At 37.1% G+C, this 26,794-nt stretch overlaps 1 protein-coding gene across 1 annotated transcript in view; it reads left to right on the forward strand.

Annotated features, from left to right (window-relative positions):
- The window catches only part of LOC126484561 (deoxynucleoside kinase-like), an 84,385-nt gene extending 58,068 nt beyond the window's left edge, over positions 1-26,317 (forward strand). Inside the window, exon 5 of the mRNA XM_050108123.1 lies at positions 25,723-26,317. Within this exon, the coding sequence (XP_049964080.1) occupies positions 25,723-25,851 (129 nt within the window). The 3' untranslated portion in view covers positions 25,852-26,317. The remainder of the gene's footprint in view (positions 1-25,722) is intronic.
- The last annotated feature ends 477 nt before the right edge of the window (positions 26,318-26,794 follow it).

Here is a 26,794-nt window from a genome sequence, read left to right on the forward strand (position 1 = left end):
GCTATTGAATTACATTCTCTGACAGGGTTTTGATTATCCCTCATCATGTCTTGAAATGAGGAAAATGTCATGCCAACTATCCTTTCCACCCCTCTCCCTCCCCTCCCCCACACACAGAGTGGTATTTCGCCATCCACCAAACCTACACAATGTGTACTCGTCGCTCATTCTTACACAACCCCTGCTCCCAATTCCTTACCTCATGGCTCTTACCCTAATAATAGACCTAGATGCAAGACCTGTCCCATACATCATCCAACCACCACCTACTCCAGTCCAGTCACTAACATCACCTATCGCAACATTGGCAGCGCTACCTGTGAAACCAGTCATGTGGCCTACAAGATAAGCTGCAACCACTGTGCTGCATTCTATGTAGGCATGACAACCAACAAGCTGTTTGTCCACATGAATGGCCACCAACAAACTGTGGCCAAGAAACAAGTGGACCCCCCTGTTGCTGAACACGTTGCCAAACATGACATCCTTCATGTCAGTGACTGCTTCACAGCCTGTGCCATATGGATCCTCCACACCGACACCCGCTTTTCTGAATTGCGCACATGGGAACTTTCCCTGCAATACACCCTATGTTCCCGTAACGTTCCTGGTCTCAACTTTCATTAGCAAGTGTCCTCACCCATCCAGCCCCGTCCTTGTTTCCAGTCCAGCATTACGCAGCCATCATTCCACCACTACACCCACTCTTTTTATTTCTCTCCTTTGCTGCTACTTCCCCCTCCCCCACCTCCCCACCCCTCCCCTGCCATCCATCTGACCTGTAGCACTTCACTGTCCGCCACCCCCACCTTTCTATCCTTCTCCCCCCCTGCCCCATCCTCCTCTTTACCCCAGTCACCACTTCCATCACGTACTGGTGCTGCTGTTCGCAGAGTGGTTTCAGTTGCCTGAGACAAGACAGCAGTTGTGTGTAGGAGTTGCATTTGCGCGTGCGCGCGCGTGTGTGTGTGTGTGTGTGTGTGTGTGTGTCTAATGTTGATGAAGACCTTAATGGCCAGAAGTTTTAATTGTGAGAGTCTTTTGTTGTGCCTATCTGCGACCCAGCATCTCTGCTATGTGGTGAGTAGCAGCTTTCCTTCTCATAATGGTTGCTGATAATTAAAGTACTTGAAAACTTACAAAAGTTGAAAATTTATGTTGAAAGTTTTTTGACCACAATAACTATGTGAACCATAGGAATTTAAAAAATAGCCCCCACCAGCTGATATGCAATTATCTCAACAAACTGATTGAACTGAAAAATCAACCGTTCATTAATTTAGGGATGTAATTTTGTAACCAAAAATGTTCATGGAATTACATAACTTTTAGATCTTTATTCTTGAGGTGTAGCTTTGGTGCATATACTCCTGAGTTCTTCTCTGTGCTGCTCTACAAAATGCATTGTGTAATATATGAAAGAGGAAAGCAAATAACAAGTAGTAGTACAGGCACCCTCCACCATGCACCTTACAGTGGCCTGCAGAATATCTTTGTAGATGCACATCTAGAAATAAATTCCAGGTACAGATTTTCCACAAAATTGGTTTATTCGCACACAAGATGTTTGGTGACGAAAAACACGTAAACAAAATTCTACGTACTGTGCTGTTGACAGTTGGTACGAAACAGGCTTTCTGCTGTTCACTAACTGCTGGTATTTATATGATTTATGATGATCATTGACAATCAGAATTTACAAATTTTAAGAAATGACAATTAAAAGTGGGTAACAAAAGTAATTCACATTCATAGAAAAATAACAAAAATAATGCTTAACAATTGTGTTTGGACGCAGACATGATTTCATTAATAATTCTGAAATAATGTACAGGTTTCCAGAAAATAACAATATATTACATTTTAGTTAATTACAGCCAAAAGAAAAAATGAAAAGAATTCGTGCCATGTGTGTGAACTCCAGATAATATGTTTATGAAAAATAGCCAGCTGATTTGCCAAAAATAAAATTGTAAGCTGCAAAATACATTTTGCACTAATTGGCATAGCAAGTTTAGATCAATTACTTAGTAATTATTGAAAACAAAATATTCCTACCATGTTGACAAACTGCCTATTGGCTTCTGTCTCGGGTTCTTTGGCCGACATTCATCTAATGATTTTTCTGACGTTTCGCCAGCACGAGTGGCTGGCATTGTCAAAGCTTCACCCTCCATTGCCGGTGGTGAACTGGAGCCGAGCTCGCGGGCACAGACTATATGTACCTGGCGCGCCAACGTCCGAGGGCTTCTCCGCGGTCATTTCCAGTGCGGTTCTCCTCTTGCTACCTGCGATGGTCGTTCACTGCAGTACGGGAAGCCAGGATCCGTTTACCTTAAGGCTTTCCTCTTTCTTGTTCAAACTGTTCGCGTGTTTTTGTATTTCCACAGCTTCTCTGAACAAGCGCATGTGATAGTGCTTCTCTACAGCCAGAACTTCCGTGTCGGCGAATTTTATTACGTGGTCGGTCTCATTCAGTGTGTGCTCTGCCACGGCCGATTTCTCCACCTGCCCCAACTTGCAATGTCGCTTATGCTCTTTGATCCTGGTGTTAATGGATCGTCCAGTCATTCCGACATAAACTTTTCTGCATGTGCATGGTATACGGTATATTCCCGACATTGCAAGTGAGTCTCTTTTCTCCTTCGCCGATCTAAGACACTCTTTGATCTTCCTTGTCGGTTTGAAAATTGTCTTTACGCCATGTTTGTGCAATATACGGCCGATTCTGTCCGTCACTCTGGGAATGTAGGGCAGAAAGGCCATACCTGACATTTCTTTTTCTGGTTCCTTACTTTGCTGAGTGTTTGGCTCTGTTACACTTCTAATATAATTTGTGGAGTACCCATTGCTCCTCAGGACAGTTTCCAGGTGTTGCATTTCTCGTTTGAGGTGTTGCGGCTCACATATTCGTCCTGCTCTCGTTACGAGCGTACTGATCATGCCTCTTTTCTGGCTCGGGTGGTGGTTTGATAGTTTGTGCAGGTATCGGTCTGTGTGTGTCAGTTTTCAATACACACTGTGTCCCAGGTTTTCGCCATCCCTTGTGACCAACACAGCTAGAAATGGCAGTTTCTTGTCCTTTTCTACTTCCATGGTAAATGCTATGTTGGCATGGAGGCTGTTCAAGTGTCTTAGGAAGTCACCGAGCTGTTCTTCACCATGGCTCCACACCACAAAAGTATCATCGACGTACCTGTACCACACCTTAGGTTTGCAAGTCGCCGAGTCCAGTGCCTGTGCTTCAAATTGTTCCATGAAGAAGTTGGCCACCACTGGACTGAGAGGACTACCCATGGCGACGCCTTCCAGCTGTTCTTAGAAATCGCCATTCCATGTGAAATAGCTCATGGTGAGACATGCATGGAAGAGCTTTCTGATGTCTTGCAGGAAAATGGAACCGATGTGCTCCAGAGCGTCACTGAGTGGCACTTTCGTAAATAACGAAACAACATCAAAGCTGACCAGGATGTCATTTGGTGCAAGTTTCAGTTTCTTCAGCTTCTCAATGAAATGTCCTGAATCCTTAATGTATGTGTCGGTCTTCCCCACGTGTGGCTGGAGCAGAGAGGCCAAGTGTTTTGCCAGTTTATATGATGATGATCCAGGAGCGCTAACGATCGGTCTCAGTGGAACGTTGTTCTTATGGATCTTGGGTAATCCATACAGCCGAGGTGGTAGGGCTTCTGTGTTGCACAGGTTTCTCTGTATGTCCGCCGGCAGAGAAGACGCCTTGATTAATCGATTCGTATTCCGTGTGATACGCTGCGTCGGATCTGCGCTTAGTTTTTGGTACGTCTTCGGATCTAATAGGTCTCGGATCTTTTGCTCATAATCTTCAGTCTTCATTATGACAGTCGCATTCCCCTTATCGGCAGGCAGTACCAATATACTCTTGTCGGCGTTGAGATTCTTAATGGCTTGTACCACTTCTCTCTTCAGGTTGCAGGCTGGTGGTTTTGCTCGGCGCAGTATCCTGGCTGCTTCAGTGCGTATTTCCTCCGCCCTTTCACAGGGAAGGGTCCGAATGGCTGCTTCGGTGTTGGCAATGATGTTCTCCATAGGTATAGTTCTCGGGATGATAGCCACAAAAGCCTCAACAATTTTGTATTCCTACCATGTTCATAAACATGTTACTGAGTGCAAAATACAAAAGCAAACTGAGACTTTATGTGAGTTACATCAGACAGATTAATTACTGGTAAGAGTGCACTGTAGCACTGTTCATTAAACAATTAATTAAGCATAAAATAAATGTAGTAATACAAAAAAATGTAATTTGGAATAATTGCACAGACTAATTTGTTCAATATATTAACACATTAGGTACACAAAATAAAGAAAGGTAAAATTTGCAAATGACTAAAGTAAAAGTTTTAAATAACTATTTCATTTACACCTGTGTATGATATTGTATTTATGAAATTTGTTTTTTCAGTTTTCTAAAATGTACAACTTTAATCAGCTTGACATACAAATTAGTAAGATTATCATCATGTTATAAAGTCACAGTACAGCCTACAAAAGTACAATTTTTATCTAAATAACATATACAAAATTTAGTGTCTAAGATCTGCGCAACTTAATGCACTATTCATGCAAGTCAATTAATATTATTCAAAAATACCATATTCATCTCTAATTCAAATGATGTGGTTCATACAAAACATTGTCACATAATATAGGCGTAAGAATTTCTGAACTTAATACTAAAATTTCCAATATGTGAGGGCTTCTCACAAATAATTATAGCACTGTGTAAACTTTTGTTAAAATAAATGTCAGTGTGAAAGAATTATATCATAAATTTCAAGAGGATTTACATATTTATAATACAAAGTGTGTTTTTGTATGTGAGGATATGTACCATAGTATGCCAGACACCCAGTTCAGTTTCTTGGATCAATGTCAACTGCAAAATCGTGAAAACTACTTCTCAAACTTTATTAAAGCAAACAAGCAATATCCTTGGTATAAAATACTCAATCTCAAAGTAATTATTGGTTAGAATAAACAAGCAATATCCTTGGTATAAAATACTCAATCTCAAAGTAATTATTGGTTAGAATATCTTTATCTGCCGTGTAACCTCTTATATGAGTGTAAGCTCAAAGGCAAGCAGTGGAATCATGTAATCAATTCTTTATACATCCTCTTCTTCAACAAACAAAAATCAATAAAGTATCATAATTATTTTATGTCAATGTAAAATCAGTCTTTGATGTCTAGCATAAGAGTGTAATTTTCTCTTTCCTTATTACAGTATCTCATTCTAACGCCTTCATGCAAACTCATTCCATTCAGTCAAGTTCAGCTTAAGAACCTATAATCATCAATTTGACTGTAGCATACCTCACATCAGCATGGTGTAAGATAATATGCAATACATCATCATAGTATAATGTCATCACAGCATCACAGAATATATGTATAAAAGCATAAGCATAATAGTGTCTTTTTACCTCTCAGTTTCAGTCATCATTATTCTTCCACAAGCTTCTGCAAAATAATTGTAATATCAGAAAATCTCAAATAAAAGTGTCTTTATGTATATACTGTTTTGTTGTAGACAGGTATTCAATATATGTAAGCATCACAAGCAACCAATGTATGTAGCAGAGAATTCAGTGGTGATAAGTACATATATCAGGACACACGGTTGCAAAAGTATCTTCTAAAAATTGTGATCCACCCTCTCACAGCAAAACCCTTCTTTGTTGGTTTGCAGATAAGCACAGAATGTGTGTAAGCATAGTGTAATTGTAACGTGTGTAGAAAATCTTATAATCATAAAGCCCCTTAAGGGTCTGATATTGAAAATTGTATGCTAACATATGTAGAAATGGTATTTAGTTGGTAAAATTGCCACAAGTAAACTGACAGAGTGTAGATAAATGTCAGCCAGCTAGATACTTGTGATGAAATATGTTAAGTAAAATGATGCAGGCTAAAATAGTCATTAGTTGATAGGTGTGTAAGTAAAGAGTGAACAAAAAATATGACATTGGTATTGTTCCTATGAAGCAAATTCACATTGGATGGGGAACTTTGTGTACGCCACACACATTGTACAAAAAGTGTGTGTACCTGCTGAGGGTTTGTCATTATTGATAATAAGGCTTCAATTGAGTGATATTCTTAGACCAAATAATTTGCATGATTTAGGATATATCATTCTGTATGCATTTGGGTGTGGAATTTCCATGATCTCAAATGGGCCAATACAGATATCAAAAAATTTCTCTCTTTGGTGATGGCTTTAGATTTTTCATAGCTTTTAGTTAAGACAGGATCTCCTACTTTGAACTGGATGACTTTCAGTTCCCTATTATGTTTTTGTTTTCTTTTATTATCATACAATTCCATTGTTTTCTTAACAATCTCGTCTCTTTCTTTCATCTGCAGATAATTCTGTCATGTTGGATAACTAATTAATTCATAAGGGAAAAATGTATCTAAAAACACAGATGATGTGACTTACCGAACGAAAGTGCTGGCAGGTAGATAGACACACAAACAAACACAAACATACACACGAAATTCAAGCTTTCGCAACAAACTGTTGCCTCATCAGGAAAGAGGGAAGGAGAGGGAAAGACGAAAGGATGTGGGTTTTAAGGGAGAGGGTAAGGAGCCATTCCAATCCCAGGAGCGGAAAGACTTACCTTAGGGGGAAAAAGGGACAGGTATACACTCGCGCACACACACACACATATCCATCCGCACATACACAGACACAAGCAGACATTTGTAAAGGCAAAGAGTATAAAGTATATTTGCTGGCTTCTTGCTGAAATGTTCCTCACCTGCTGTAAAAGCCATGATAGTGTGGTGTAACCTATTTAATACATCTTCAAACTGACTAATGTAACAGTACCAATTAGTATGACCTTTTGCACAAGATGTTCACTAAAGTCTGCCTATCTCTCTCATATATCTTACAGTTGGATTCTTTTGCATCACTAACAAACTCTTTCCATACATCTGACGTAAACTGACTTCCATAGCCAGATAAGGTAGCACGTGGTTCACCTACTTTCTGAAAATAATCATTTGTGAAGCAGTGTGTTCCCCTTTTTACTTGTAGCTTTCTTCAGGGGACAGTTTGACAAGTTTTGAAAATAAATCCACAGTAACAAACAAATAGGTGTATTCTTCTTTAGTGTGGGGTAGTTGCCCAGATAAATCAATGCCTACTAATTCTGATTTACCTTTTGGAATAATATTCTATGTAAAACCATTGTGTTTTTGATTAGTAACCTTCACACTCTAGCATCTGTCACTTGTTGCTTAAACATTTTCTAACTCTCCTAGCAATTTTGTTGAAATAAACATTGTCCTGAATCTTTTGAATACATTTCACTGTACCACAATGTCCGAAACTGGTTTCTGTATATAATCAAAGTCTCATTGTGTTGCTCAGATATCAGAATCCGAACAGTGTCTTTGAAATGACCTTTCTTTCCTAAATAACATGCCAAATTCCACTCATAGTCTTGGTTCTGATTTCATCTTAACTGTTCACCATTTTTTGAAGTTCTCTTTGTTCCTTAATTCCCTGAATATAGATTATTCTGAAATTTCTGTATACTCAAACTGTTGCAAGTTTACTGCCCACCTGGTAATTCTGCTGTGGTACAATCTGAACTATTGTATATAACATAATCCTTTGTCGTTGGTGTAAACAATAAGTTTTTGTACTTCTAGGTTATTCTTGAATTTCTTAAAACCCCAAAACGATGGCCAATAGTTCATTTTCAGCAACAGTGTAGTTCTTCTCATGTTTCTGTAAATCTCTACTAGGAAAACTGATTGAACGGTGTTCTAACTTTCCTTTAATTTCTCTCTCTTGAAACAAGTGTACGAGTAAACTGTAATCACTTCCATCAGTCATTAAATGAAATGGCAATGACACATCTGGTCTGTGTAGTGTTTCACTATTGCATAACCCTTTTAATAACTACATCAGATGCTTCCTGACACTCTTTAGTCCATTCCCAGATACTATTTTTCTTTGACAACTCAGGAGACATGGTGCATTAAGTGCTTCTTGTGTTCTGATGTGCTTATGTAAAACTGCATAAGTGTAGAATGATCTAAGTTATTTCTTCGTCTTTGGTTTCAGAAACTCTGTAGTGGCCAAAAGTTTGTTTTTATCAGGCAGAATTCCCTCTTCACTAATCATGTGATGCAAAAAATTGCTAAATTTGCACCTTTTTAATTTTAAGATCATGCCTCCTAGTCTAAACTTTTCTGCAACCTCTGTCAAAATTTCTGTGTGCTCTTCCCAAATTTTACTAGTAACCAAAATGTCATCTACATAGATAATCAATTTAGAAAGTAAATCACTACCTAACACAAAGTCCAAAGCATGTATAAATTCTGCAACAGACATATTTAGACCAAAAGGTACAACACAGTATTGAAAACTCTATCCATTGCTCAGAAATGCTGTGTATTGCCTAGGGTTGGAGTCTAAAGTAATTTGGTGAAAACCTGATGTCAAGTCAAGGCTGTTCTTAGTGTCATGGAATTTCTTCAAAAGTTGTTCCATGGATTCAGGATGATTTGTCTTTCTTTCTAAGAATTCATTTAAGTGTCAAGAATCAAGAACTAATCTTACACCTCCACCTTTATTGAATACAACAACCAGTGGGTTGTTATACTGTCTGCTGCTCCTTTCTACTATCCTCCATTTCTGCAGTTTCTGTAATTCTCTTTTAACTATTTTTCTTTTGCAAGTGGCAATATCACAGGGTTTGATAAAAATGACCATGTTGTCTCAGTTTCATTCTACACATATAGTCTTTCACTCTACCTGGCTTTTTCACTAAAGTTTTCACAATAATACCACAAAATTTATCTATATCATCTCTTTCTGTTCTACTCAAATTATCTGCTGTGTTGATTTTATCTGGAATTAACTACGAGGGTCACCCCAAAAGAAAAGCACACTATTTTTTTAAAAAAATCCATCTTTTATTCTACATGTTTGAAAGTTTTACATTGTGTAGATACATCCTTTAGGAACAATATTTTCATTTCTCCACATAATTTCCACCCCTCTCAACTGCCTTATGCCATCTTGGAACCAACCCCTATATACCCGCACGGTAAAATTCTGGACCAACCTGTTGGAGCCACTGTTTGGCAATGTGTACAAGGGAGTCATCATCTACAAACCTTGTTCCACGAAGAGAGTCTTTCAGTTTCCCAAAGAGATGATAGCCACATGGAGCCAGGTCAGGACTGTAAGGCGGGTGTTTCAGTGTTGTCCATCCGAGTTTTGTGATCGCTTCCATGTTTTTTTGCCTGACATGTGGCCATGCATTGTCGTGCAACAGCAAAACATCCTGCTTTTGCCGATGTGGTCGAACACAACTCAGTCAAACTTGGAAGTTTCTTCAGTGTCATCACATATGCATTAGAATTTATGGCGGTTCCACTTGACATGATGTCCACAAGCAAGAGTTCTTCGGAATTGAAAAACACCGTAGCCATAACTTTTCGAGCAGGTGTGGTTTTGAATTTTTTTTTTTTCCTTGGGTGAATTTACATGATGCCACTCCATTGATTGCCTCTTTGTCGCTGGTGAAAAATGATGGAGCCATGTTTCATCACCTGTCACAATTCTTCCAAGAAATTCATCTCCACCATTCTCGTACTGTTCCAAAAGTTCGTGCATACCATTTTTCTTGTTTCTTTGTGAGCCATTGTCAACATCCTGGGAACCCACCTGGTATAAACCTTTTTTAACACCCACACTTCCAGTATTCTGCAAATACTTCCTTCCCCTATCCCAATGTAGCGTGACAATTCGTTCACTGTGATGCGTCTGTCATCAGTCACCAATTCGTTAACTCTCTGCGCATTGTCTAGAGTGAGTGCAGTATGAGGTCTGGCGCTGCGAGGACAGTTCTCAATATTGCCATAGCAGCATCTCCATACACCTTTTTCAACCTCTTGTGGATCTTTCCCATTGTCTTGTTTTCACAGCACAGGAATTTATGACAACATGTTGCTTCTGACGAACGTCAAGTGTAGCAGCCATCTTGAAGACATGCTGTGATGGCACCACTCATGAGAACAGGTTGAATTAAGTTCGAAAACAAGTGGGAAGAATGTATCAACACACTGTAAAACTTTCACACCTGCAGAATGAAAACTGTATTTTTACAAAAATAGTGTGCATTTCTTTTGGAGTGACCCTTGTATGAAAAGCTATCTCTTACCAATTGATTCTCATAAAATTCATCATTCTCCTCAGTGTTAATTCCTATCATCAAAAACTTCAACACCTCTTGATTAATTGCTACAGTTTTGATTAAATCTCCTGTTTAATTTAGTTTCTCCACAAATTCCAGATTTTGGTTCTGCAGAACAGTAACTTCATATTGTCCCAGTCAAAACTGACATTGGCTTTGACTATCCAGTCCATCCCCAACAAAATGTGTTCATTCAGATCAGCTGCCACTAGATAATCTTTTTCAAATGTAAAATTACCAACTGTGAATGAAATCAGAGCTTGCCAGTTTACTAAATTTTCCACCGAGCGAGGTGGCGCAGTGGTTAGACATTGGAGTCGCATTCGGGAGGGCGACGGTTCAATCCCGCGTCCGGCCATCCTGATTTAGGTTTTTCCGTGATTTCCCTAAATCAGTCCAGGCAAATGCCGGGATGGTTCCTCTGAAAGGGCACGGCCGACTTCCTTCCCCATCTTTCCCTAATCCGATGAGACCGATAACCACGCAGTCTGGTCTCCTTCCCCAAACCAACCAACCAACCAACTAAATTTTCCTATGGCTCCTGTGATTCTAACACCAGTGATAGGAAGTTCTGTATAATATTCTGCATTCTTCAATCTATCTCTTAACTTACCAGAAATCCCACAAATAGGACTACCAGTGTCTACTAAACGAATTCCTTTCCAAGTACCAATAGAAATCTCAATTTACGGGCTAACAAGTATTTCAGGCTTATCAATATTTTCATCTTCTGCTAGTAAATCACCTTCAATCTCCTTAAAATTTTAATCAGTTTCGCCTGTAGGTCACTTGCTGCTGTCACTTGTAACACACTCAATGGCAACTTACAACTAGACTAGGTACCTTCTAAAACTGTCAAATCACTCTCACGTGTAGGTTGTGTTGTTGTTGTGGTCTTCAGTTCTGAGACTGGTTTGATGCAGCTCTCCATGCCACTCTATCCTGTGCAAGCTTCTTCATCTCCCAGTTCTTACTGCAACCTACATCCTTCTGAATCTACTTATAGTATTCATCTCTTGGTCTCCCTCTATGATTTTTACCCTCCACGCTGCCCTCCAATGCTAAATTTGTGATCCTTTGTTGCCTCAGAACATGTCCTACCAACCAGTCCCTTCTTCTTGTCAAGTTGTGCCGCAAAGTCCTCTTCTCCCCAATTCTATTCAATATCTCCTCATTAGTTATGTGATCTACCCATCTAATCTTCAGCATTCTTCTTTAGCACCACATTTCAAAAGCTTCTATTCTCTTCTTGTCCAAACTATTTATTGTCCATGTTTCACTTCCATACATGGCTACACTCCATACAAATACTTTGAGAAATGACTTCCTGACACTTAAATCTATACTCAATGTTAACAAATTTCTCTTCTTCAGAAATGCTTTCCTTGTCATTGCCAGTCTACATCTTATATCTTCTCTATTTCGACCATCATCAGTTATTTTGCTCCACAAATATTAAAACTCCTTTACTATTTTAAGTGTCTCATTTCCTAATCTAATTCCCTCAGCATCACCCAACTTAATTTGACTACATTCCATTATCCTCGTTTTGCTTTTGTTGATGTTCATCTTATATCCTACTTTAAAGACACTGTCCATTCCATTCAACTGCTCTTCCAAGTCCTTTGCTGTCTCTGACAGAATTACAATGTCATCGACGGACCTCAAAGTTTTTATTTCTTCTCCATGGTTTTTAATACCTACTCCAAATTTTTCTTTTGTTTCCTTTACTGCTTGCTCATTATACAGATTGAATAACATCAGGGAGAAGCTACAACCCTGTCTCACTCCCTTCCAAACCAGTGCTTCCCTTTCATGTCCCTCGACTCTTATAACTGCCATCTGGTTTCTGTACAAATTGTAAATAGCCTTTCGCTCCCTGTATTTTACCCCTGCCACCTTTAGAATTTGAAAGAGAGTATTCCAGTCAACATTGTCAAAAGCTTTCTCTAAGTCTACAAATGCTAGAAACGTAGGCTTGCCTTTCCTTAACCTTTCTTCTAAGATAAGTCGTAAGGTCAGTATTGCCTCACGTGTTCCAACATTTCTACGGAATCCAAACTGATCTTCTCCGAGGTCGGCTTCTACCAGTTTTTCCATTTGTCTGTAAAGAATTCGCATTGGTATTTTGCAGCTGTGACTTATTAAACTGATAGTTCGGTAATTTTCACATCTGTCAACACCTGCTTTCTTTGGGATTGGAATTATTATATTCTTCTCTAAGTCCAAGGGTATTTCACCTGTCTCATACGTCTTGCTCACCAGATGGTCGAGTTTTGTCAGGACTAGCTCTCCCAAGGCTGTCAGTAGTTCTAATGGAATGTTGTCTACTCCTGGGCCTTGTTTCAACTCAGGTCTTTCAGTGCTCTGTCAAACTCTTCACCTTTATCTATCTGACACAGTTAACTTCAACATCATTTGATCTGTTCAAAATTTCAAGTATCTTGTTACTAATCTGCCTAGTTTGTTCATATTTATTGCTACACCTGGTCAAAATCTCACTGACATCAGCGCGGATTCATTGACTCCCGTGTACCTTCTCCATCAACATCAAAGCATCATCATCAAATCCTATGATCTTATGACTTACATCATCATCCAATACTTCTACAAAAATCATACCATCTAAGTCATCACAGAGCAATGCATCAGCATCAAAATCAAGAATATTATCACATCTATTAAAATCATCATCAAAATTATCAGTAGTATCACTAGCATCAATATGAACATCTGCTTCTAATTCATAACTCTCTACAACCAAATCATCATCAGTACTAGTTTTGTTTGTGCAAGTAGACAAACAGATAGAATTAATTATCAAATCCTCAGCCTCCTTAGGTACAAGATTATTAACTTCTGCCACATCTACCTCAGATAAGACACTGCATCCTTACATAACAAACTGGGTAAACCATATCCATCAACATCATTACACATAGCATCATTAGAAACACACACAGATCATCAAAAAGACTAGTCAACTCATCACAATAAAGTTCAAACTGCTTTTCTCCTGGCACATCATCACTGCTCATCTCTAGTAGCATGAAATCCTAAAACTCACTCCCGAAATTAACTGTGTTTATTTGATAATCACTACTGTGTCTGGTGTGGTGTCTGTAACATGAACTACTTCTACATCTTCTACGATTAGCCTGGTTTCTAGCAATCCTTCTCACCTCAAACTGGCAGGCTCTGAATGAGGAATGAGTTGGTTATCTGTTTTCCTGACTATTATTTCTATTCTCAGTTGACCTAGTATTGTTTCTCCTCTCATAATTATTACTTTGGTTATTTCTGTGATTATTACTAATACTGTAATTATTCCTATTCTGAGTGTGATGGTTATTACCTTAATTGTTTTTTGCTCTATTATTATTATTATTATTATTATTATTATTATTATTATTATTATTACTTCTTTACTTTCTCAGACGTTAAGTCTGGTTAAAAATGGAAAGTGACGCGGACCTTGATCAAGCGTCACTTCCTTTTAACTATATGGTATGTGTTATATTGCATTTAGGAACTTTCGGGTAATTGAACATGTATCAATAATTACAGATTTCTGTGGTTGTATATATAAGTTTGGATGTAGCTGTATTGCATTGATGTACTGGTGGATATTGTGTGGTATAACTCCTGTAGTTGATAGTATAATTGGTATAATGTCAACTTTATCCTGATGTCACATGTCCTTGACTTCCTCAGCCAGTTGGATGTATTTTTCAATTTTTCTCCTGTTTTCTTTTGTATATTTGTTGTGATTGGGTATGGATATTTCGATTAGTTGTGTTAATTTCTTCTTTTTATTGGTGAGTATGATGTCAGGTTTGTTATGTGGTGTTGTTTTATCTGTTATAATGGTTTTGTTCCAGTATAATTTGAATTCATCATTCTCCAGTACACTTTGTGGTGCATACTTGTATGTGGGAACGTGTTGTTTTATAAGTTTATGTTGTAAGGCAAGCTGTTGATGTATTATTTTTGCTACATTGTCATGTCTTCTGGAGTATTCTGTATTTGCCAGTATTGTACATCCGCATGTGATGTGATCTACTGTTTCTATTTGTTGTTTGCAAAGTCTGCATTTATCTGTTGTGGTATTGGGATCTTTAATAATATGCTTGCTGTAATATCTGGTGTTTATTGTTTGATCCTGTATTGCAATCATGAATCCTTCCATCTCACTGTATATGTTGCCTTTTCTTAGCCATGTGTTGGATGCATCTTGATCGATGTGTGGCTGTGTTAGATGATACAGGTGCTTGCCATGTTGTGTTTTCTTTTTCCAATTTACTTTCTTCGTATCTGTTGATGTTATGTGATCTAAAGGGTTGTAGAAGTGGTTATGAAATTGCAGTGGTGTAGCCGATGTATTTATATGAGTGATTGCTTTGTGTATTTTGCTAGTTTCTGCTCGTTCTATAAAGAATTTTCTTAAATTGTCTACCTGTCCATAATGTAGGTTTTTTATAACGATAAATCCCCTTCCTCCTTCCTTTCTGCTTAATGTGAATCTTTCAGTTGCTGAATGTATGTGATGTATTCTATATTTGTGGTATTGTGATTGTGTAAGTGTATTGAGTGCTTCTAGGTCTGTGTTACTCCATTTCACTACTCCAAATGAGTAGGTCAATATTGGTATAGCATAAGTATTTATAGCTTTTGTCTTGTTTGTTGCTGTCAATTCTGTTTTCAGTATTTTTGTTAGTCTTTGTCTATATTTTTCTTTTAGTTCTTCTTTAATATTTGTATTATCTATTCCTATTTTTTGTCTGTATCCTAGATATTTATAGGCATCTGTTTTTTCCATCGCTTCTATGCAGTTGCTGTGGTTATCCAATATGTAATCTTCTTGTTTAGTGTGTTTTCCCTTGACAATGCTATTTTTCTTACATTTGTCTGTTCCAAAAGCCAAATTTATATCATTGCTGAATATTTCTGTTATCTTTAGTAATTGGTTGAGTTGTTGATTTGTTGCTGCCAGTAGTTTTAGATCATCCATGTATAGCAAATGTGTGATTTTGTGTGGGTATGTTCCAGTAATATTGTATCCATAATTTGTATTATTTAGCATGTTGGATAGTGGGTTCAGAGCAAGGGAGAACCAGAAAGGACTTAATGAGTCTCCTTGGTATATTCCACGCTTAATCTGTATTGGCTGTGATGTGATATTATTTGGATTTGTTTGGATATTAAGTGTGGTTTTCCAATTTTTCATTACTATGTTTAGGAACTGTATCAATTTAGGATCTACTTTGTATATTTCCAATATTTGTAGTAACCACGAGTGGGGTACACTATCAAAAGCTTTTTGGTAATCAATGTATGCATAGTGCAGCGACCTTTGTTTAGTTTTAGCTTGATATGTCACCTCTGCATCTATTATCAGTTGCTCTTTACATCCTTGTGCTCCTTTGCAACAGCCTTTTTGTTCTTCATTTATAATTTTGTTCTGTGTTGTATGTGTCATTAATTTCTGTGTAATGACTGAAGTTAATATTTTGTATATTGTTGGTAGGCATGTTATGGGGCGATATTTAGCTGGGTTTGCTGTGTCTGCTTGATCTTTAGGTTTCAGATAAGTTATTCCATGTGTAAGTGTATCAGGGAATGTGTATGGGTCTGCAATGTAACTGTTAAATAATTTAGTTAGATGTGAATGTGTTGAGGTGAACTTCTTTAGGCAGAAATTTGCTATTTTATCTTTTCCAGGGGCTTTCCAATTGTGAGTAGAATTAATTGCTTGGGTGACTTCATGTTGCAAAATTATCACTTCAGGCATTTGTGGTATCATCTTGTATGTGTCTGTTTCTGCTTGTATCCACCGTGCATGCCTGTTATGTTGTACCGGGTTTGACCATATGTTGCTCCAGAAGTGTTCCATGTCTGTTATGTTTGGTGGATTGTCTATTTTAATGTGTCTGTTATCTATTGTCTGGTAAAATTTCTTTTGGTTTGTGTTGAATGTTTGGTTTTGTTTCCTTCTATTATTATTATTATTATTATTATTATACCTATTTCTGTTGTTGAGAGGACCTACCCAACTTGGAACTGATTCTCTCTATGACCACAGCTGTTATCTGACCTATCACTATTTTCGCAGACATGATCCAGTTTGTCAACATATGAGTATTTAAGAAATTCTTCTGCCGAATCATCTGGTTCATAGACCAGACCCCACTGAATACAATTAGGCAAGTGCCATTTCAGTGTGTGAATTTGTATGGGATCATGTAATGGCTTGTCAATGTGCTCTGTTGTCCTAAGCTGTCTTTCACAAAATTCATATGTCATCGTATTTCTTCACAACATTTGTTACTATTTAGAAATTCTGTCTTAATTCAGGCCTTTTTACTTTTTGACCAAAATTTGTTCAAATATAATCTTTCAAAACTGGCAAAAGTCATTTCTGGGTTAACATGCTGGCTAGCCCAGGACAAAGGTTCAGCCAGATAATGCTTTCTTAATTTCATTTTAGGCAGTTCTGGCATTCGGATTCAAAGATGTCCTTGGACTGGTATATAAAATCCACAGGATGTAATAAAATCTCCCCAGAAAAATTTCAATGTAACATTATTACAATTATTTACAAACATCCTGCCACAGCTATAGGTGCTACTAAACATGTTTGTTTCCAAATTGTCTACTTTGAAGTTGAGTGTTCGAACATTTTGAGCAACAGTGTAAACTTTATTGCTAATGGACGAAATTTGTTTGGTAACAAGCATTGAATTTAATTTCAATTTTTTGTCAGTATAATAATTCTCAGTCACAATATAGAATTGCATTGTTTAGAACTCAGATTTACTCCTGTTTAACTCATCAGTGACAACACTTTCATTCTCTTTTACTTGCTCTTCAACTACATCCACTTAATCATTAACCAAGTTTAATTCAACGACTGTGAATTTCTTCAGTCAACTTCTAATTCTACATCACCTACTCACTTATTACTTCAACAATATCCTACTTAATTGAGTTTAGGCTATTATTTAGTTTTCAAACTTTAAATCCATTCTTTAAAATTTTTGCTCCATATTTTTATCAGCATTTTTAAAATTATCATCCATTTTCTTATTTTGTTCTAATAATTTACTGTCTAGTAGCTAAGAAAGCTGTTCAATTCAATTAACAGGCTGTCCCATATGCTGAAAATCTTGAAACGAACAGTGAGACGTATTTCCATGATTCCAATCTGGAAAATTTGAGACCCTATTCACATGGGGATACTCAAATCAGCTCTGCAGCTACCTGACAATCAAGAGATTGGGAGACTGTATGACTCAAGTAGCCGATCACATTCACACAGGCACAACACCCATCTCCCATACTACCAAATCACTTGCAGTGTGAACAGAAAATTAAATCAATTTCATTGGCTGAGGGCAAAGGATGTATGTACCACATTTCTTTGTGTACCGTGCTCCCAGTAGTACAATGTCTAGTTACTCTAGTAGTGATAATAATATTATAATACAGTATTATTATTACCGCTGGTACAGTAGGAGAAAAGTGAGAAAGTTGTGGGGCCATCCTTACACTGAGAATAATATAAATTGTAGGTTGCAAGTTGTTGTAAAAGAACTGCAGGAATCAGATTCAAAATTCCTCACATTCTATGAGATGAGAAAGGAGTCTTATCTAGATCCAAACAAATGGTTACTCCTTACATTCATTACACTATCACAAACATGAGGGAATGTGTGAGCCCTGATGAGCGATCTCTAATAACACTGAGGTTAGTCTCAAATCACATTGTACCAATATTTTGGATTTTACTTTTTCCATATGTATTTACACAAAAACAAACAATGTAGGTGTGTATCCATATTAAAGAAAACAAAATATTGATGTAAAGATCAATGTAAAGATTATGTGCTGATAGAACAGTACACAAAAATTATTTAACTGGTGGTTGTCAAAAATAAATTCCATGGTGGTATCAATGGAATGTAAAACATCACACACAACTTCATAATATCTTGAAGAGTCCTGTCAGTGCTCCTCCTCCAGTATCGTATGGCTTCCATATCTCTCACTCCGAATAGAATACATGGCTGCGTTTGTAGGGGCCTGTCGGCTGTGTGCTTTGGATTGGTTGCAATACTTAATGTAATTAGTTGCTTGGAGGACTCTATTCCTGAATGTCTTTATTTGTACTTCCATCATTGATTTGATTTATGACAGTAAACTGAGAAGAAATGTTATTTTGCCTTGGGAATTGCTGGTTGTAGTAGCAAGTTGCCTTTTTTTTATCATTGAGATAATCCTTGAAGGTTTTATCCACACCTGTGAGGGATTGTTGTTTTCATTTAAGCAGTCATGGGCTGTCTGATTCCATAGTCTGGAGCACGTCTTCCTGTGGCAGTGGTGTGGTTGAAGAAGGTGGCGGCGGTGGTGGTGGTGTAGGTGTAATATTTTCTGCCTACTCTGTGAGACAATTCACACAATTGCTGTGACACAATAGGTGTAATTTCTGCTTTCTCTGACAAATTTCTGTCAGGTGCAGTCATCATTTTGATAAACAGAAGCCTGAACTTCATTTCCTCTGACAAAAATACGGTTTCTCACTTCTACGGGAACCACTGGGCAGGGGCTTCAGATGCACACAAATACGGATCATAAATTTTGCCACTTCTCCTTGCATTAAATCACTGCAAAAAAGTATTATAAATAAATAATTTAATAATTAATAAACAATGTGAAATATGGCAGTACACACACAGGTTTCCAAATACGAACATACGCACAGGTACCAATGGTATGGATGTTATTGTGCTACAACTGTATTATCTCTTGCAGGTACCTGGCAACAGGATCTATTTTTGCATCATTGTTGCTTTACTTTGCTAGAGAGCACAGCACAATTGCATACATCATCCATGAAACTACCATAATAATTTGGGAAGTGTTGAATGACATGAAACCTACATGCTAATTCAAATGAACAGCAGTGTAAAACGACAGCTCAACATGTTTATTCACTACAGAATTTTCCTAATTGCTTGCAGTGGATGGGAAGTGTATCCACATTGAAAAATTACTTGGAATGGATTCAGCTAACTTCAGTTATAAACAGTACCACTCCATAGTGTTGTTGGCATGCAGTGATGCTGATGGTTTCTTCATTGTAATTGAAACTGACTATGCAGGTAGAAATAGAGATGAAGGTATATTTCATGCTGCAGCAACCAAATGCTGGATTACAAATGGAAGATTAGAGTTGCCATTGCCTTCAATATTACCAGATGATGAAAATCAATATGATTTAGATTATTACTTTGTAGGAGATGAAGCATTTCCATTATCGTGCTACTTGATGCAGCCATACCCACAAAGAACACTTGATAATCTGATGAGAATTTAAATTACAGATTAAGCAGAGGAAGAAAATCTGTAGAATGCACATTTGGAATCATGACCAAAGACTTCCAAATCTGGAGCAGTCCTATGCATTCTCGAACTACAGAAAGAGTGGTTGACATGATAAAATCCATTTGCATTCTGCATAATTTCATTTGAAAACAGGAAAGTATGCTCTACAGTTGTGGTGAACAACAATGCAACAAATCCGAAATGCCATCAGAATACAGCCAAGGAGAGACATTGTGCTGCATCCTCATTCTGCTGCTTATGAAGGAAACAATTATTTAGCCAAGTGCTTTCTGGCACCTTGTGCTTCCCTCCTATGGCAGTCAAGGCACTGCACCAACAATAATCAGGATCTACTATAATTGCTTTTGCTACACCCTTTTTTGATTTGTAACATGAATTTATGTAAAACTTATGAATGAATTTCTGTGTGTTTTTAATTATGTAATTAAAAAATTTTTAGTTACATTTTTATTACATGTATTGTGTAGTGGGTGCTTATAAATATTTGATTAGTTTTTCAAGAAAATGGGTTTTAAAGCATAGTGAGTAGAGCACACTTATTTTATGTTGAAATTTTGATTACTGATAATGAACTTACCTGATAGATTAACCTCCTTGGCCACTTCATGCCATGGTCTCTCTGTCACCTCATTCCTTGAACACCCTTTCAATTTGTAATTGCATAGGTCCAGACATTTCTCCACTTCTCCCACAAATTTCAGATTAAACATTTGTTCACACACTGCACAACCCAATTGTACGAATACATCTGAGAGTGGGAGACTCAGTGACTAGCATGTCAGATTGTGTAGAATCCCAACTCTGGGACACCACTACTGAAGTACCGCGTCTGAATGACCCCGCCTAGTTACACATTCCAGGTCTTTTTGTTGCAGAATATCTCAGTCGCTTGGAGGCTTAAGTATCTCTTTGTGAATAGGGCCTAAGTTTGGAGTCGACGCAGCTAGCCAATGTCTGGATCTGGTCATAATGCTCACTTGATCTAAGTTACTTTTACTCATACTGGCCTCTTTATTAAACAAATCATGAGAAAACACTTTTCCTGGCAAATTCTTTCAAAACTCTCACACGCAGTATTCTCTGACTGACTATATGGTGTGAACAATGAAAGCACTTACTGCTATCGAATTGTTTAAATACTGAAAGTAGAGAAAGAAAAGAAAATCAATAAATGTACTCATCTGATAAAATCCGTTGTATCAGTGATGGCCCACACATTCGCACATATACTTTTTCCCAGATGGATCCGTCCATCCAAAGGCAAGGACAGCACTTTTTGCAATCAGTTATTGTCCCTGAAACTTAACACACATTAACACTCTGTACAGACTTGCACATTGAAATGGAACTGCTGATGGTGAAAAAGTCAGCATGGTGTGGGATGTGTATTATGTGGATGCTGATAATTAAAATATTTACAGACTTACAAAATTTGAAAGTTTATGTCAGTTTCATGGCCACAATAACTAGGTGAACCACAAGATTGATTGAACTTAAAAATGCAGAACTGTTCATTAATTTAGAGATGAAATGTTGTTACCAAAAATGTTTGTGAAATTTACACAAAATGTAGATCTTCATTCTTGAGATGCAGCTTTCTGCAAATACTCTGAAGCTCCTCTCTGTGCTGCTGAAAAACTCACCGTGTACTGTACGAAATTAAATCCAGGTACAGATTCCCCACAAAACTGCCTTATTAACATGCAAGATTTTCAGTGGCGAAAAATATGTAAACAAAGTTTTACATGCCATGCTGTTGATGGTTGGTAACAAACTGCCTTTCTGCTGTTCACAAACTGCTGGTATTTATATGATTTACAACAGTCACTGATGATCAGAATTTACAAATTTTAAGAAATGGCAATTAAAAGTGTCTAACAAATGTAATTCACATACATAGAAAAATAATGAAAATAATGCTTTACAATTTTGTGTGGACGCAGACATGATTTCATTAAGAATTACCAAGTAATTTACAAGTTTCCAGAAAATAACATACATATTACATTTTAGTTAATTACAGTTGAAAGAATGAATGAAAAGTATTCCTACCTTGCATATGAATTCCAAATAATATGTTTATTAAAAGTAGCTACCCAATTTGTCAAAAATAAATTTGTAAGCTGCAAAACAGATATTATACTCATAAGCATAGCAAGTTTAGATCAATTAAGTAGTAATTATCGAAAACAAAATATTTCTAGCATGTTCACAAAATTGTTACTGTGTGCAGAATACAATAGCGAACTCAGATTTTACATAAGCTGCCTTAAACAGGCTGATTACTGGTATGGTTGCATTGCATCATTGTACATTAAACAATTAACTAAGCATATTATAAATGTAGTCTCTCCAGGGGTGTAAAGGATGCCTAAATGGCAGTTTTATTACATAACCCATCCTGCACCTTCCCCAAGGATCCTTGTGTTCAAGCAGTGCCTTCCCCCACAGCCAGAGGACTGATGATCATCTTCCTACAGAACCAGTGATGTGGTCTTCCCTACTGCAGCCCCCCCCCCCCCCCCCCCCCAAAAAAATATGTGATTCCAACTGCTGTGATTATAAAATTTCACTGTTCACAAAAAGCTTTAATACTGCTCCTCAACAATGCACTAACCACAGCCATCTACTAGCTTATTAGTATGTAATTACTCTCTTCACATGAACTTTAAATGTGTTTGAATTATTATAATAATGAAGTCAGCTACCCCTAACAAACGGATATTTGTCAACATAATATTCCCTTTCCTTCTTAAAATTACTAGCCATTAAACGAGCTATAAAAGTACAAAAAAATATGACACAATCGCTATTGTATTGATTTTTGGGTTCAGTTCTATGTGTATTCTGTTTTTGCAAACTAGGTTCTTTTACTGAAGTTCACAATACTGTTATGATGTCTGTTAAAGGGTCTTGAAACAGTGATGCTTTGGGATGGGAATATCAATTACTTCCCAAGGTTCTTCATATAAAGATGAAAGAATTTATTCATTCCTTTTTGTACTTTATATGGAATTAAGACTTTTTAGCCATTTTATTGTATTTCTCAGACTTTGGCAACACAAACTTTTAAATCATTTTTTTGTGGTTGGCTATTGTATTTCTAACATTTGACATTACATACACCGATGAGCCAAAGAAACTGGCACACCTGCCTAGTATCATGTAGGACCCCCATGAGCACACAGAAGTGCTGCAGCATGAAGTGGCATGGACTCGACTAATGTCTGAAGTAGTGCTGGAGGGAACTGGTACCACGAATCCTGCAGGGCTGTCCATAAATTCATAAGAGTACAAAGGGGTGGATATCTCTTCTGAACAGCATGTTGCAAGGCATCCCAGATATGCTCAATAATGTTCGTGTCTGGAAAATTTGGTGGCCAGTGGAAATGTTTAAAATCAGAAGAGTGTTCCTGGAGCCACTCTGTAGCAATTCTGGATGTGTGGAGTGTCACAATATCCTGCTGGAATTATGAGAGTCTGTCAGAATGCACAATGGACATGAATGGACACACATGATCAGGCAGGATGTTTACATATGTGTCACCTGCCAGAGTTATATCTAGAGATATCAGGGATTCCATATCACCCCAACTGCACATGCCCAACACCATTACAGAGCCTCCACCAACTTAAACAGTCCCTGCTGACATGCAGGGACCAAGGATTCATGAGGTTGTCTCCATATCAGTAAACGTCCATTCGCTCAATACAATTTGAAATAAGACTTGTCCGACCAGGCAACATGTTTCCAGTCATCAACAGTCCAATGTAGGTGATGACAGGCCCAGACGAGGTGTAAAACTTTGTGTCATGCATTCATCAAGTGTACACGAGTGGGCATTCGGCTCCGAAAGCCCATGTCAATGATGTTTCATTGAATGGTTCACACACTGACACTTGTTGATAGCCCAGCACTGAAATCTGAGGCAGGGTTGCACTTCTGTCTCACTGAACAATTCTTTTCAGTCTTTGTTGGTCCCATTCTTGCAGGATCTTTTCCCACCTGCGGAGATGTTGGAAATTTGATGTTTTACCAGATTCCTGATTTTCACGGTACACTTGTGAAATGAGCGTACAAGAAAATTCCCACCTCATCGCTACCTCGGACATTCTGTGTCCCATTGCTACTGCATCACTATAACACCACATTCAAAACTCACTTCAATCTTGATAACCTGCCATTGTAGCAACAGTAACCAATCTAACAACTGTGCCAGACACTTGTTGTCTTATATAGGTGTTGCCAACTGCAGCAACAGTAACCAATCTAACAACTGTGCCAGACACTTGCTGTCTTATATAGGTGTTGCCAACTGCAGCACCACATTCCACCTGTTTACATATCTCTGTATTTGAATATGCATGCATAGACCAGTTTCTTTGGTGCTTCAGTGAAAGTCCTAATATCTTTGCTGGTTAATGGATGGATTTCTTCTATTGCACATTATTAGCATTTTCATAAGTTAAAGACTCACTTTCTTCTTGTTCTTCTTCTTCTCTCCTACTTCAGTGCTTATAAAAGTATTATTGATATGCATCAAATATAATGTGAGAAATTAAAGTTTTTTAAAGAAATTGTTATTTTTTTAAATGGCCTGAAGGTGATTAATTTACAGGTCATCTAGGCATTTAATTATTTCATCAAATTTTTCTTAAATTATTTTCTTGAATTATTCAATTGTAATTCAGTGTGACCTATATGCCAAGTATGGTTATAACTTCAGCAGGGATAGTCTGTTCATGCGAACCTTGAATTGTTGACAATCTGCCCTCTATGTAGTCACTGTGTGTAGCCAGTAGGGATAAAGGAAGAGTCTGGCTGGTAGCTTAACAAACCAACCAGGGCATGAACTACCTGCATAAGGAATAAACTTCCTTTTGATTAATAAACCATTATATCTTGTTATTTAACATCTTGTAAGGTTACCCACATCTTAGAAAGAGAAGGGGGGGGGGGGGAGAGACATTGTCTTAAAGCATAAAAGTGAAACAGATTATTTCATCAAACTTGGAGTGAACTCATATTGAAGATAACCTTTTTCACAATATAAAAATATTCATAAAAGACAGTCAGTCAACAATCATTCTGCACATATCTATTTTCTGTGTGACAGCTGTTGTAGAGCCCTTAGAATCAGCAAAGACAATGGTCAGAATCATAATATTCTGGCCCAATAAAAATATGTTTAGCATCTGCTTTGTGCTGAATGCCATTGCCACTCTCCATCCAGAATAATGTGCTAGAACAAGTTGATAAAAATAGGAGAAAGCTATATAGTCTTGAAAAGAATGTTTAACTTTTAATAGTATGACAGGTTTCACTGAACTATAAAACATATTTTTAAGGGTGAGAGCAAACTAATTTCATATTGTTTCTAAAATATTTGTTTGTTACTAACTGCTTTTCAACATATTAGACCATTGTTAAGTGAGTTGATATGTAATGAGGGTCTAATAGGCTGAAAATCAGCTTGTAACTTACAGATATTAGTTGAACAAAATGCAATTCATTTACATTTCATTCGAAAATATGAACTTGGCCTCATAAGAAGTCATCAGAGAATCCATTAGAAATTATTTTATTCGTGTTTGTGGTGTGATTTTGACACAGTAAATTTTTTCACATCAAACTGCATTTGGTCACTATTATCTTAAGGTTGTGTGAGTTGTGCTTGTGTGAATGTGTGCGAGTTTTCTACTTCTGAAGATGACTTTGGCCAAATTCTTAAATATCTCTAGCATTCTTTATCATTGTGCCTGTCTGCGACTCAATGCTTCCTCTATGTTGTGATTAGCAATCTCTCCTTTCCAGATTGTTGTTATTCCATTCTGGAGTTTCCACTGTATTTGGTGATTCATATTTATTTGAACTTTGTACAAAATACAAGAATGCTTTCACTTTCTTAATGAACAAGGATAGAACCTTACTGTTTGTGTACAGGCATTGTTGTTGGCTGGGTGGTGTAATCATAACTTGTTTCTTGTAAAGCTTTTCCCCAATTTATGTTCCATGTAAAGTAAGTTACTTGTCCTTTCTTTCTGTTTACAGGTTAAGGTACTGGATGCAAATCAAGATATAAAGAAAATAAAAGAAAATTTCCAGAAGTGTCGAAGTGAAATATATAATGATATTTTCATAAATGAACGCAGTTCTCCAGTAATTCAGAGCACCACATAAAAGGGCCAGAATATTTACCTAAAGCTTAGGATCAGCTTCTTTTCAAGAAGTTATGAGGCATAAAATGCTGCATTTACTGCAATCAGTATTTTGTAAAAGTTGATTTTTAAACACTCAAGTGGAGTATATCAGTAGATAAAAAGAATTTAAAGAGATATAATCTCTATCTTTTTCCATAAGTTACTGCTTTTGGCAAACAAACTTCTGTTGATCTTTCTTATCAGTGATTACCATTTATTAAGACACCCAGCCATCTGCACTACTTTCTCACTGCTTAGAAGTAACTAAGTGCATTATCTTTCTTCATGTCAATGTTCAAATAGCAAGAGAAACTTCAGTAAAGCAATTTGCCTTAGAATGTTGTGTATTTCAGCAAAAAGAGTAGAAAATTCAGGCAAAATGCAATTGGATACTTAATTCCAAGTAATATAAGTGTCTGTTATGCAAAACAGAAGAAGAAAATAATTAAACTACTATTGTAATAAATTTAAATAAATCATTTATTTTCAAAAATACAAAACTGATATTTTCTTTGTGTATGTATCCTCCATATACATGTATTAATGAATATCACATCTAGCAATCATCATTTATCTTTTCCCTGGATAGCCCTCCAGTTCAAAGTGTACACCATGTCCTTTATGATGACAGAGAAGTCCGTGTGTACTTTTTGCCAGTTGACTTTACAAGGTAACTGCATATTTTAATACATTATTTTTACTCCAGCTTTTAAATTATTTTCTTCATCATCTGTCCTCCAAAAAGGCAATGTCATCTACATCTGTAGCCATCCTTCCCTTTTTCACTCTGTTATTTAGTATGTGTCACACATCACAACACTTCTGGTACACAAAGAACTCTGAAAAATGGAAAACTTTTATTAAACTGTAATGCACAGTTTCATTAAAAAATCTTTTCTTTTTTTAAATTTTGTTTCATCATC

The sequence above is a fragment of the Schistocerca serialis genome, chromosome 6 (genome assembly GCF_023864345.2).
Source record: "Schistocerca serialis cubense isolate TAMUIC-IGC-003099 chromosome 6, iqSchSeri2.2, whole genome shotgun sequence".
NCBI classification, from domain to species: domain Eukaryota; kingdom Metazoa; phylum Arthropoda; class Insecta; order Orthoptera; family Acrididae; genus Schistocerca; species Schistocerca serialis.